The sequence below is a fragment of the Gossypium hirsutum genome, chromosome D10, assembly GCF_007990345.1.
Source record: "Gossypium hirsutum isolate 1008001.06 chromosome D10, Gossypium_hirsutum_v2.1, whole genome shotgun sequence".
Taxonomy (NCBI): Eukaryota; Viridiplantae; Streptophyta; class Magnoliopsida; order Malvales; family Malvaceae; genus Gossypium; species Gossypium hirsutum.
The window spans coordinates 31,729,592-31,743,532 of record NC_053446.1 but is presented as its reverse complement, the minus strand read 5'-3'; the positions used below and the strand labels follow the sequence as shown (position 1 = coordinate 31,743,532).

The 13,941-nt window shown below is 32.9% G+C and overlaps 2 protein-coding genes across 2 annotated transcripts; one reads left to right on the top strand and one right to left on the bottom strand.

Annotated features, from left to right (window-relative positions):
- The first annotated feature begins 4,029 nt into the window (after positions 1-4,029).
- LOC121222147 (dirigent protein 18) lies at positions 4,030-5,045 on the top strand. The gene has a single exon (XM_041102103.1). The coding sequence runs from the start codon at positions 4,308-4,310 to the stop codon at positions 5,043-5,045; it is 738 nt and encodes a 245-aa protein (XP_040958037.1). The 5' UTR covers positions 4,030-4,307.
- Positions 5,046-5,357: 312 nt separating this feature from the next.
- Positions 5,358-6,414, bottom strand: LOC107915071 (hydroxyethylthiazole kinase). The gene has a single exon (XM_016844186.2). It carries the CDS (start codon positions 6,310-6,312, stop codon positions 5,488-5,490), a length of 825 nt encoding a protein of 274 aa, XP_016699675.1. The 5' UTR covers positions 6,313-6,414; the 3' UTR covers positions 5,358-5,487.
- Between the last annotated feature and the right edge of the window lie 7,527 nt (positions 6,415-13,941).

Sequence of the window (13,941 nt, the reverse complement as noted above, 5' to 3'; positions counted from 1 at the left end):
TATGCATTTTTGACTGATTTTTATAAAACTTTGGAGTTGTATTTCTTTTATGGCAGAATCTAACTTTCACAGTAGGTAGGAACCATACTTGAGGGAAAGCATGGGCTAAGTAGGGGGGATTTGATAACACTCTAGAATAACGTATTTTTATGTATTAATTATGTATTTATTCTAAGTATGATCCTGCTAATTTGAGCTATTTATGATCTTTTATCTCATAGGGACTAAATTTGAGGCAAAAGCAAAATTAAGGGCTAAAAGCGTGAATTTAGAGATAAAATGGGCCAATGTGCGACACAAGAAAAAGTTGGTGCCAAAAGTGCAAGCATGGAGGACACAAGGGTTGAAATGCAAAAAGAAGAGATTTTATTCTATTAAACTCTATTTTAATTATATTAGGATAATTAATATTGAGATAATTATTAAGGATTATTTTAGGATTTTATTTTATCTTTATTTATCTTCAATTAAATGTATTTATCTTTTAGGAATTTAAGTAGGATTAGACTATCTCCCCTAGCACTATAAATAGGGGGTGAAGTGACTCAAAAGGGGATCCCATCTTTTTCTGTAAACACTCTCTCCTCAAAAGTCTAGGCTTTTGTTCTTTTCATATTTCTTTTCAATAAAATCTTTATTTTTATTTTATTTATTTTCTTTTCTACTACAACCATGAGCCACTAAACTCATCTAGCCGAAGGTTGTCAAAAATCCCCAAAATGGTTCATGAGGCTTAGAATCCGTACTTAGCCTCCTCGCTCAGTATTTATCGTTTCTCTGCACTACGGGGCTGACGCTTCCGTCCATGTCCCTAAAGAAGTAAGCTTTTCAACGTATGCAAATGCGATCGCTTTGTATGTTTTGGGAAGGTTGCACAGTCGGTTCGTTAGCTTACTGCGTCAGAGGTTAGCGAGCCCAAGAGACAAAATGGCGTGAGATTCGCCATTGAGAAGCGTTGATCTAGCATAAGACGATCCCACAGAAGCGATTGTTGGCTAGAGTCAGGTTCCACCACATCGTAAGTCTAAGTCATTGGAGCAGGTGGTCGTAGGCGTCCTCTTCCACTATAACTGGCTTATTCGGTTTGGGAAGGATCATCTAAAAGCCGAGGATTGAACCCAAGGCGGAACGAGACAACTGGAGGCTGGAATCTCCCATAAGAATTTCCTTTCTCTCAATTCTATTTTTAATTTTTCTAGTTTTCGATTCAATATTCTTAAATTTGTTTTTATTTTATTTTTCGTTTTCAAATCCAAACATTTAATTCTGTTATTTTTTTATTTTATTTTTTTCAGGCACGTAAGTTTTCTTGGGCAAGATTCTGCCTAGGATTTCATGGAACTAGATATTTTGCAAGTCCAGTCCCTGAGGATTTGACCCTATTTCCCTTTTACTATTCTTTTTCATTATTTATTAGGGATAGGATATTTTTGGTGCTTTCAACGACCGCATCATTTATTTAAGGGTTCGGGTAGAAAATCTTAAAGAGATCTTGTCTTTTGAAAAAATAGAGGTTATATAGGTTAAAACCTTGTCTTTGAAAGGTTCAAATCTAATGGATTTGAAAAGTTCTTAGTTTGATAAGTTAAGGTAGTGGAGATAGACAATCGGGTTCGAACCACTATAAATTCTTGAACCTTTATAGTTTGTCTTTTTTTGCTTTAAGTTTTTTAAACACCAATTCGTCTCCCTTTTAGTGGTTATTGATCCTAACAAATTATTAATAAATAATAGACAACATATTTGTGCTTTAATATTTTTAAAATTAATTATTCAATTATTTTTATTAAAATAAAATATTAATTATTTTTATTATAATTAAAACAAAGTCCTAATTAATGTGGAATTTCTTAAGTGATTGTTTTTATTGAATTAATCTTTTGACTAATTTTTCCTCTTTTTATATTTAAATTAAATTAATTTTTTTATTAAAATAAAATATTAATAGATAGTTAACCACATATTTTTCCTATAAACTTTTTTAATCAGTTATTCAATCATTGTTTTTATTGAAATAAATAGTAATTATTTTTCTTAACATTAAAAGTAAAGTCTAAAATTTCTTAATTAGTTATTTTTTATGAAATTAAATATTGACTAATATTTTTATTAATTTATTATATTTACATTGATAAAATAAATTAATTTTGATAATTTTTAATTTAATCATTCTCCATTGTATTTAATTTATGAGATATATATCTTTTAAAATATTACTTAATCATGTTGATTGATTTGTTTTTTTTCTCAAAACTCGTTTTAAAATTTTGTTTGTGCAATCTATTACACTGTTTGTTTGTTGTTTTTTTTTTTTTTGCTGGAGTATGATTGGTTGCAAAAAACATTGTTTTCCCTCGTGTTCACTCTAGCGGCAGAAGTTAAGATCAGAACTCTAATCTGAAAACTCATTAATAAAATGGATCTTTTGGGCCTCAAAAAATAAAATGAGCCTAAACATGATTTGGGCTTTGAAATTAATTTAAGAATAATTTAGGCTTGAATTGGACTTACAACAATTTGGGCCTGAACTGGATTTAAAATTAATTTAGGCTTTATCTTAAACCATGTATGATTTGGATTGGAACCTAACTCAATTTGGATAAAACCTAAATAAATAGGCCTGCTCTATGAAAAACAAAACATTTTTAAAAGAAAATAATTTTATTTTTATAAAATTAAAAAAAAAACAGATTTTATTTAAACAAAATAAAATTTATTTTTTTTGGATATCCAAATATCCACCCCTCATGCCAAATTCTCAAAGAATTAAATCAAATCAAATTAGAAATAATTTAAAATTAAATGAAAAGAATAAAATTTTAATTTAATTCAATTTAAAACCCTTAAACTTAGTAAAAAATTAAAATGATAAATCGAAATAATTCTATTTAGAAATATTTCGTTTTTCACCTAAAATCCACATCAAAATGCCAAGTATGTTGGCACTTTGTTTCTTAAACGCTTTGTCTGATTAACTAATTAATTAAAACTCAACTAAATGCATTTGAGATAAAACTAAATCTGAGTCACCAATACTTAAACCTCATTTCTTTTAGCAACATCATACCATTACTTAATTCAGGTCAACAGCGCATCACTGTAGCAGCTCACCCGGATGAATCTTATATATTTATATATTATTATCATATCTCAGTTTTTTTTATTAAAATTATGATTAACTAATTATTTGAATGTATGATATCCTTTTTATGAATATTTTTTTAATCATTGAATTAAATATAATTTTTTTTAAATATGAAATGGTTCAAAATTTTATAAACTATTTTATGCTATTAAATATTTCTAATATTAAATACATTATTTTTCAATATTTATTAAGTTGATTATCAAAACAAAATAATTGTATTATCCTTCACATGTAAACGTACTAAATGTTAATAAGCTGTTTTGCGTTACTATAAATAAATGGGGTAAAAATTTGAATATTAAAAATATTTGTTTATTTTATCTAACAATATATGTTTAAAATAATAAAATATTAAACATGTGAGAATAATAAAGAGTTTTTGGGGGATAATACTAAAATTATTTCGTTCAGAAAGGCCACATTTTAAAAGCCGAAGGTACAAAGATTGCTTTTGGTTTGATTTATGAAACAATGATTTTACTGCAGAAATCAGAATGTTTTATGCTAATAAGAAGGTTAGTTGTTGTGATAATGGGGTTGTAAGCTGACCACCAGTGGCACCGCTCAGGCCTTGCCGCGGGCACATGTGTATCTACAACGCAAAACTTCAAATCTCATTAACAGCCAATGATTAGTCTAAGCATTGGCTGCAACAAGCAAGTCAAGTCCCATCCAACCACTCCACCCTGTACGACCTCCTATTTTCCACCAAATCCATGAGATGAAAGATGATGCATTCCACTACTAATTTATATGCACTTGACTCTTTCCAAATTTTGAAGTTTGGGATGTTAATTTTAACCTGAAGTTAAAAATCAAAACTTGCCTACAAGGCTACAACTTCCTTCTTATAGTCACCCATTCTTAACTGGAAATACTATAGTAATCTTTATGTTAAATGAGTTTTGAGAATCGAATCGTAATTCATCTATCTCCTTCATCCATAATAATAAATAAAAGAAAACACACTCTCCCCATGACTAATGTAACACCACCAACTTCACCACCTCAAAATCCTTCCAACGACTCCATAGCTGATGCTATCCTCTCTGAGTCTCTATTTAAAGAGGAAGCTTCATGATGTCTAGCATGCTAATCTCAAAAGGCTACAGAGCAGCTATTCATTAGAAAACCAAAGACATTCAGAAAACATCACAAAATGTCAAAGCGACTAGCCCCAGATTGCATTACAATGCTGATTGCTGCTGTCTACGCGGTAACATGTTTGGCAGCAGTTAACCCCGCAGAAGAACTCGTCCTTGAGTTCTACATGCATGATATCCTAGGAGGAAGTAGCCCCACAGCTCGACCAATAACTGGCTTACTTGGAAACATCTACAGTGGTCAGGTACCTTTTGCTAAACCAGTGGGATTCCTGCCCCCAGATGGTGGAGTTGCAATCCCCAATGCCAACGGTGCCATTCCTACTGTCAATGGCATCACTGGCCTCCCTTTAGGAACTGGCTTAGCTGGTACAGCTTTTGCCGGCAATCCAAACCAAAATGTTAACCCTCAGATCCCTCTAGGACCAGATGGCTTGGGACTTGGCTTTGGAACAATCACCGTCATCGATGATATACTCACTGCCAGCCCCGACTTAGGGTCACAGGCAATAGGGAAAGCTCAAGGAGTTTATGTAGCCAGTTCAGCAGATGGAACAACCCAAATGATGGCATTCACAGCTATGATCGAAGGCGGAGAATACAACGACAACCTCAACTTCTACGGAGTTTACAAGATCGGAAGCACCATGTCACATGTATCAGTCACTGGTGGAACCGGCAAGTTTAAGAATGCTTGTGGAATTGCTGAGGTTCGACCACTTATACCACCTGGCCAACATGTGACTGATGGCGCTGAGACATTGCTCAGGAACACCGTCCATCTCAAATACTAGAACTTAACTTCCAAATTATTTCTGTGCTTGGTTGTGTGAGAATCAACATGGTCATGCATCTTCAATGTAACAATTTTAAAGATTTCTCCTTAAACTTCAATTTACAACCGTACGAAAATTTACTATCAGAACCACTCGTTATAATAGTACAACATTGAATAACTAATTTAAATCAAACATTTTGACAACTCTACCAACAAAAAAGAGAATCTTAACAAATTCATACATAATAACCCTTCCATTCACATACTTTGAAATGGCGATGGTAATTATGAAAAATCATGCAACATATTTTAAATTTATTACACTGGATTGAAGCAATTAAGTTTTAATTTATTTAAATAAAATAGTAACATAAATTTCGCTAATTAATATTAGAATAATCTGAATTTTGCCACTCTAAGCTCTACAAAAGAAAAGGCATCAATAGTAGACTGTTACTTTATATGGCAGTGATTTTAACACCAGAAATTACAGCAGTTTGATCAAGTCCGTGGAGAGAATCAATCAAGTGCGTCCGCAACGAAGCCGGGCCTCTCGCCGTCTCCATCCCCAGCTCTCCGGCGACGCCAAAAACGGCCAACGCGGAAGCTGTTGCTTCCATAGCATGCGACGGATCAGTCGCGACAAAAGCGGCGATCAATGCGGTGACAGCGCATCCCGTGGCAGTGATCTTTTGCATCATCGGCACGCCGTTTCGAGCTCCGACGATTCGATTCCCATCGGTGACGAAATCGACTGCCCCCGACACCGCCACCACGGCACCGCTGGAATTAGCCAAGGATTTGGCGGCTTCGACGGCGTCTGTTGAATCGTGAGAACTATCTACGCCTTTGGTGGAGGGAAAGGAAGCTTTAGCCAAGGCAATGATTTCGGAGGCGTTGCCTCTGATAACGGTAGGCTTAAGGGAGATAAGATCCAAACACGCCTTCAACCGAAAACGGGAGGCACCGGCAGCGACAGGGTCGAGGACCCAGGGTTTATTCAACTTGGAAGCCAACTGGGTGGCGAGTTCCATAGCCGGTAACCAGTTGTCGGAGAGAGTTCCTACGTTGATGTAGAGAGCGTTGACTTGAGGGGTGAAATCTGGGGATTCGTTGGGAGAATGGAGCATGGCAGGAGAGGCACCTGCGGATAAGAGAGTGTTGGCCGTTAGATCCATGGAGACAAAATTAGTGATGCACTGGATTAACGGTGATAGAGAGCGGACTGAGCTGAGGTAGGTCCACGCCTTTGCACCCCACTCTCTTTCTTCCCCGTCTTCCATTTCTGTCTTCTGTGATGGAGAAATTTATTGTTTTTCTATCTATAAAGGACTCGCTTGATTCTTTAGTTCAGCCGATTTCTCACTTATTTCCATTTTCTAAATTGGTTATTATCACTATAACTTTAATCTTAATAACAAGTAGATCTGTCCATGGCCGGGCGGCCCGGCCCGGTCCGACGACCCGTTCGAAATATTGGAGGGTTTAGATAAAAATATAGGCTCGAAATATAGGCTTGGACAAAAATTTAGGCCCGTTTAAAAAATGAGTCAGGCCTCGAGCAAGATTTTTTTTTATTTTAAGTTTATTTACTTTCATTTCCTTGACTAGTGTTACAAAATAATAATAATAAAACATCATGTTTGTTTTACTAATCAAATGTTAGATTTTATTACAACAATTAATACAATTAATACAATTAATAATTTGATAAATTTACTAATCAAATGTTAGATTTTATTACAACAATTAATACAATTAACAATTAATAATTTGATAATTTTACTAACAATTAATTTTAATAACAATTAGTTTTAATTTTATTAAAAAAATAATTTTAATTAAAAATGGGCCGGGCCGGGCCCCATATTTTTTCTCCGGGCCGGGCCTGGAGAAAATCTCAGACCCATATTTCGGGCCGGGCCTAGTAAACGGGATGAAATTTTTTTGTGGGCCCGGCCCGGCCCATGGCCAGGTCTAATAACAAGACACTCATTCAACTTTTAAAAGAATAACAAATCAGTTTTACTAACCATTTTTCATTAAAAACATAACTGAAAAGTGACATGACATTTAATCGACTCCCTTGCTATCATTAACTGACTAGTTAGAGGGTTAGCTATCATTTAATCAGCCCCATTTAAGAGCTCTAGTTGGGCAATAGAAAAAGAATAAGAGAAGAAATGGAGATGCTGATCGTGATTCCGGTGTGCTATTGTGGAAATCTAACCAATTTAAAGTGTAAGAAGTACGAGAACGGATTTTGAAATCCTTGTTGGTTTTTTGCTTGATTTGATCCACCATTGATGTCCCATTCATGAACTGTGTTATTGGGTTTTTTGAAAAAAAGTGAGGACATTGAAAGATGCGAGGAGGAGGGAGAGAAAAACATAGTGTTTGGTGTTGTTATTTGTAATATTGTTGTTGTTGTCTAAATGAATAATTAACTTAAGTGATAGCTGGTGTTGTTGTTGTTGAAATGGAAAACCAACTTATGTGACACATATTAATAATAATGAAAATCAAAATAATATATAATGTGCACAATATATAGTACACATATTAATTTAAATAAGTAATAGATATGGAGTGAAAAACTTAATATAAATAATATATGCACAATAATATATATAACAAAAGTTGAAATAAATAAAATATATAATAAAATAGGGTTTAAAAGAAATAAATTATATATATAAATGAATTCAAAAGAAAATGCATAAACATATTTAAAAGGTAATAGCTAGAATAATATGAAAACAATAGCATAGGATAAAAATAATTTAGTATAAATTGTGTATATATTTATATAAAATAATATTGTCTAAGAATATTATTCTATAAATCTTTAAATCATAAAAATATATAAAAATGAATTTTAAAAGAATAAAGTATAAAATAAGCCATAAAAAATAAATTATATTGAATTTACATAGAAAATATATAAAATAATAAACGATAAATGTAAATAATAATATGTGATAAACTTAAAGTATTAATGAAGAATTTAAAATGATAAAACAATAAAAAAATAAATTAAATATTGGACTAGATTGAAAACAGAACAAAAGTTGAGGGAAAATCTTAATGAATTCTAAAATAAAACGAATTGGGACCAAATTGAATGGGCGCTAAAGAGGGGAGGGCCGAATGGAAAAATAAACCAACTTCTGGACACGTGTCCACTTCCCAGCACTAGGGATTAAATTGCAACGCGCAAAAATTAAGCAAGCCAATTTAAAAAAACTAAAAAAAATAAAAATAGGACTGAATTAAAACAATCAAAAATGCGGAATGACTGTGCATGCAAATAACCCAAATGGCAAAAACACGCGGATCCTCCCTGGGTCGGGTCACAGCGCGAGTCAAAGGCCACTAAAGGACGTCGTTTTGGCACTGGGAACCCTAGCTCAAAACGGCGTCGTATTGTATTATGATATAAACAACATTTTCTAAAAAAAATCATTAGCAGCCCAGTTTAAAAAAAAACTATTGCCCCCTCTTTTGCTCTACTAGGGTTTTGACCCTAGCATCCATGCTGCCGCCGTTGTGCCCGCCGTGTAGCCGCCGCGAACGGTTAAAGCCAGGTGAGTCGCTCCCCTTGACCCGCGCTGTGACCCGACCCAGGGAGGATCCGCGCGTTTTTGCCATTTGGGTTATTTGCGTGCACAGTCCTTCCTCATTTTTGATTGTTTTAATTTAGTCCTATTTTCATTTTTTTTAAATTGGCTTGCTTAATTTTTGCGCGTTGCAATTTAATCCCTAGTGTTGGAAGTGGACACGTGTCCAGAAGTTGGTTTATTTTGCCATTCGGTTGGTCTTGGGGTTGTTGAAATTGATCAATTTAATTTTTTTATAAATTGTTTGTTGTCTTAAATCGATTCTTTGCTTATTTAATCGATTCATTATTCTTTGAATCGATTCTTTGTTGTTTAACTCGATTCAGACTCCAACATAAATTCACTATTGATATTCATTTGGTCCCTTATTAATACATGTACCTCATTTGTCAATACTGAATTACACTATTAGCTACTACCAAAAAATAAGCTCTAATAGACATAAGATGGGCCTTCACTATAAGTTAAGTATGTTTGTTGTTTTAAATTGATTCTTTACTTATTTGAATAGATTGTTTGTTGTTTTAAATCAATTATGTACATTCAAAGAATCAATTGTACAAAAAACATACCACAATTCACCAATTGTCAATCAAATCGTGTTCAAGCAGTATACAATACTTAAAACAAAAAGATAAGATAAATACACAACCATAAAAAAATTGACTAAGCATGCAATTTTCTATGAATGCCCATTTTCTACGAATGTCCTCCTACATTTAAATTACACATTACCCCTAATGTGTGTAACCTAAACAAAAAACGCACATACAAACACAAAATAATCAAAATATACAATACAAAGAAATAAAAAAACACATATAAAAATTATTAAAGTCCTCCATAATCGGGGAGACCCATATCACCACCGTAAAAGAACTTCCATGAGGTTCTCGAAACTTTGAATCGGTGTTTGTTCTTTATTTTCGAGACAACCACCTCCACATTCTATTGAAAACATTGATTCCGTCTTATCTTCGATCGTCGAGACAGCCTCATAACGATCCACTTCTCTTCAAAGCCTAACCAACTCTAAAACTCATTCCGAGGCACTATAACTTTGGGCAATACAAACTCAATGTTATATAAATTCGTATTGTCTTGAAATGTAGTTTTCAAGCCAAAAGAAAAATACATGTGATCGTCAAGTACATTAATCAGCTCCTCCAAAACAATAGTCAGAAAGTGTGTCGGCTCCTCTATACTTTCACTTAATTGCAGATTTAACTCTTCCTATACATCTAGCTCTACTCTTACTCCTATGTTAATTGAAGTGAAGAGACCATCTTCGCTTCTCACAATCTCATCACAGTTTCATTAACTACCCGATAGTCAATGGTGTAGCAAACGATGGTTTTAGAACCCCATTGTCGATGATCAAGACCGTAAATATTAATATTTAATATTTATGAGGTTAGTATAAAGTTTAACTAAAGTTTGGTTCATTAATTTTATCATTTGGATAATTAATCAAGGTACAATAACTAAATTATAAAAATGATAAAATTTAATTGCTATAGTATTTTAATTAATTGAATGACCAATTGAGCAATTGGACCTTTCCAATTATGTTAAATAGTGGTGGAGAATAGTTGTAACCCACTAAAATTGTTAATTAAGCTTAAATTTAATTAAACTTAGGCTAATTAAGTTAATTTAATTAATTAAAATATATAAGCAAAAATTAAAAAGAAAAGAATGCCATTTTCTATCATCTTCTCCACCTAGCAGGAGAAAAAAGAAGAGAAAATGGTTTAGAAGCTTTCAAATTTTGCCTCTTAATTTGGTGAGTTCGATTTAGTCTTTTTATTGTAATTTGTATATTTTTAAGGTCCTAGAAGCTTGATTTAGCTAACTTGTGTATCAATTTGTAAAATTTTTAAAGTTTCTAAAAGTTTCCATTAATGAGTTCTTGAAGTTTTTGGTGTTAAATGGTTAGATTTTGAGCTTAGATATAAAAAAGAACTAATTTATAAAGTGAAATTTGTTAATTTTGAACATAGGGACTAAAGTGTAAATCATTCAAAAATTGGTGTGAAATTTCTATAATTATGGATAGCAGAGGGCCTTAGAAAGATGTAATTAAAATCGATTTCGAAATCAAAGCTCAAATTTGAAAGTTATAGTAAATTTGATTTGAGGGACTAAATTGAATAAAATACAAAAATTTAAGGATATTCAAAAACTAAAAAATTAGACTGATTTATGCATCCAGTAGGCTATTATAAACTGTTTGAAATTGGTAAATTGAATTAAATTATTATATAGATCAAGATTTAAACCAAACTGAGGATAACTAGGGAAAAGACAAAATTATTGATCTGTCCTTGTAATTCAACTTGTCTGCTAATTTTGTCAGGTAAGTTCATACGATATAATTTTTTTTAATTATTGTGTATTTAAATTGTAAATATATGTTTTTAATTGAAATTTGGATTATTTACGATTTAGTATAAAAGGTGAGATCTAGACTAAATTACAAAGAAATGAAAATGAACTTATATGTTGAAATTACCTTAATGAAACTTCGTAAATGGCTTGTACACATGATTATAGATGTGGTTAATTGCCAATGAGTACCGAGATTCAGCATTTGTTACGGGCTCGAAGATACATGTGACATAATTTTAGCTCGGACGAGTAACCTGATGTCATTTCAAAGGTTTAGCCTAGATGGGTAACCTAACATGAATATATGTTCAACTCAGACGAGCAATGATTGTGACTAGTACTAGTGTTTTCAAGTTTATTTATTGAGTTTCATTGAACAATACTAATAATATGAAATAAGATGTGAAAATGATACAAAATGTAAGTGATGTTCAAATATGGTATTAGTAAATGATTTGAATATATGTAGCTTTGATATACAAGTATGATTACTAGAATGATATGTGTTAATATGTTATAAAGTTGATACATTATATGATTGATTATGTATTAAAGCTCAACTTATTGTTGTAATTTGCTATACTAGGCAAACTTTATCAAGTTAAATAGTTTAATATGATTAATTGTAAATTGATGTAAGTTTTTCGTCTGTCTATGGACTTACTAAGCATTCATTATACTTACCCCATTGTTTTCCCTTTTCTTGCATATTACCATCTTACGGAATGTGTCGATCAAATCTACGAGAAGCTCACGCTATCCCATTATTGATTTGGTAGATTTTTAATCATTTTAAATCTTGATTACGTGACATGTATATAAGAGTTATGCTTTTGGTAACATAAATGTTAGCATTATTGAACATTTTCTAATGTGAATATTTTGTAAGGTAAAGTCTATTTGAGTATGTTTGTTTTGGTAACATTTTGAACTATATGTGTGACACTTGATATGGTACATTTGAGTATGAATGATATGTTTAAATGATAGTGTGGAATGGCTAGATATATGGTTGAATTGGTATAAGTTGAATTGAAATGAATTGGTGTCAAATTATGACATACTGGTTTAATTTATTGGGAAAAGGGTTAGATGTAATGTTTTGCATGAATTTGACAAGTGTTTAGTAGATTTTTATGCAGGTAAATGTGTGCTAAATGCACTAATTGTATAGATTAGTTTGGTTGGTTGAAATAGGCACCAAAAGGCTTAATTTATGCCAAAAGTAGCCTCTACGTTGCAAGGTCAAGTGATAGTAGTCGCAACAAGATTTGGATTTTGGGCCACGACGTGACAAGGAACCCTGTTGTCTCAACGAGGCAAGTTAGACAGTCACGTCTCGACATCGTTTTGAAATTTTGAAAATATTGCAATTTGGTTCTAATGTGATTCTAGGTTAACATCAAAGCATTTGCAGGCTCGTATAAGACTTGAGAAAGATTGTACAATGAATTTGTGATTTGCAATGGTTGTGTTTGTAACGCCCCTTACCCGTGTCAGAAGCCAGGACAGGGTACGAGGCATTACCAGACTTTAATATAATCAATTATACAAAATAGAGACTTGAAATTTCGTCCAAATTAAAATTTTCTTTTTTTTATATCAGATTTATCAACTCAAAACGGCATTATCAAACACGTACAACCCATACAATATTCGCCAACATTGACAGCTTTATACAAAATGGACTATCAAATAATATGTGCTAAATCAATTATGACACATAACAAAATGACCAAGTCCTTTATACATGCCATAATTTCAAAATAATGTTTTCAAAATACCAGAAGAAAGTTGATAGTGTAGATGGATCTCTGACGAACGCCAAATCCCGAGCTAGCTTGGTGATTCTATAAAACAAGGGAAAAGAGAGGAGAGTAAGCATATAGCCTAGTAAGTAAGTATGTAATTAATAAACAAGTTTCTAGCATGTTTCCATAAATAATATAATCATAATCACACATAAATTCACTATTTATTCAAGTTTCAGCAAGCTATTTATTCGCGTTATAGTCACTAAATTATTTTTATCCGAAGCACCAAAGCTTATACCTCTGAAGACGCAGAAGGTTAGAATGAGGCTGAAGAAGAAGAGCGCCAGGGTCCAGCATGACCGGGCAAAATTGGGCATTTTTAAAGTCTTTGCTCTGTTCCTGTTACACGATAACGAGCAAAGAGGGGCAGCTGTAATGCCTAAATTTTGCCCGGCCCTTAATAAATAAAAAATTAAAAAGTCCAGTTTGTTTTACAAAGTCGAATCCAAAACAAGTAATTGGCCCAGAATACATGGCCCAAATTGAAATAAAGCAGAGGCCCAAAGCTCCGTGGCCCAAATCAGTTGCAGAACCCTAGGTTTCTAAGAAAACCTTCGCGCCACAGCCAGGATCCACACTAGCCGCGTCCCCGATCTTCACCTGCACAACAAGAAATAGCAAAAAAGGAAAAATCAAAGATTTCGAATCAAAAGCGATTTGTTTCTTTATTTTCTATTTTATTATGGCTATAAAAAAGCCATTGATACACTGTAAAACAGATCCGATTCGGAAATCAATAAAAAAAGAGAGACTATTATCTTAATAAAACAGAGAGTTCAAACAGGGGCAAGGCGGAAATCAATTCAAAAAGGTTGCTATTACAGTCTATTAATCTACTATTAGAATATATACTTTTTGTTTTTTTATTTACATGCAAATAAAATTAAATAAAAAAAGAAAGAAACAACCTTTCTTTTGATTCTGAAACGGCGTCGCTGAGACGGTAGAGGGAGCCACCCCCAAGGATCGGTGGCCGGAAATCGAAATGTTTCTTCTTTCCTTTAAGGATCTCTGTTGATATTTTGGGGATTTTGAGCCCAGATTTGGGTTTAGAAAGGCCAAAGGAGACGAATAGGGGTTTCCCCCT

What these genes read in the sequence shown, in the direction of transcription:
- LOC121222147 (XM_041102103.1), top strand. Translation starts at nt 4,308, where the DNA reads ATGTCAAAGCGACTAGCCCCAGATTGCATTACAATGCTGATTGCTGCT.
- LOC107915071 (XM_016844186.2), bottom strand. Translation starts at nt 6,312, where the DNA reads ATGGAAGACGGGGAAGAAAGAGAGTGGGGTGCAAAGGCGTGGACCTAC.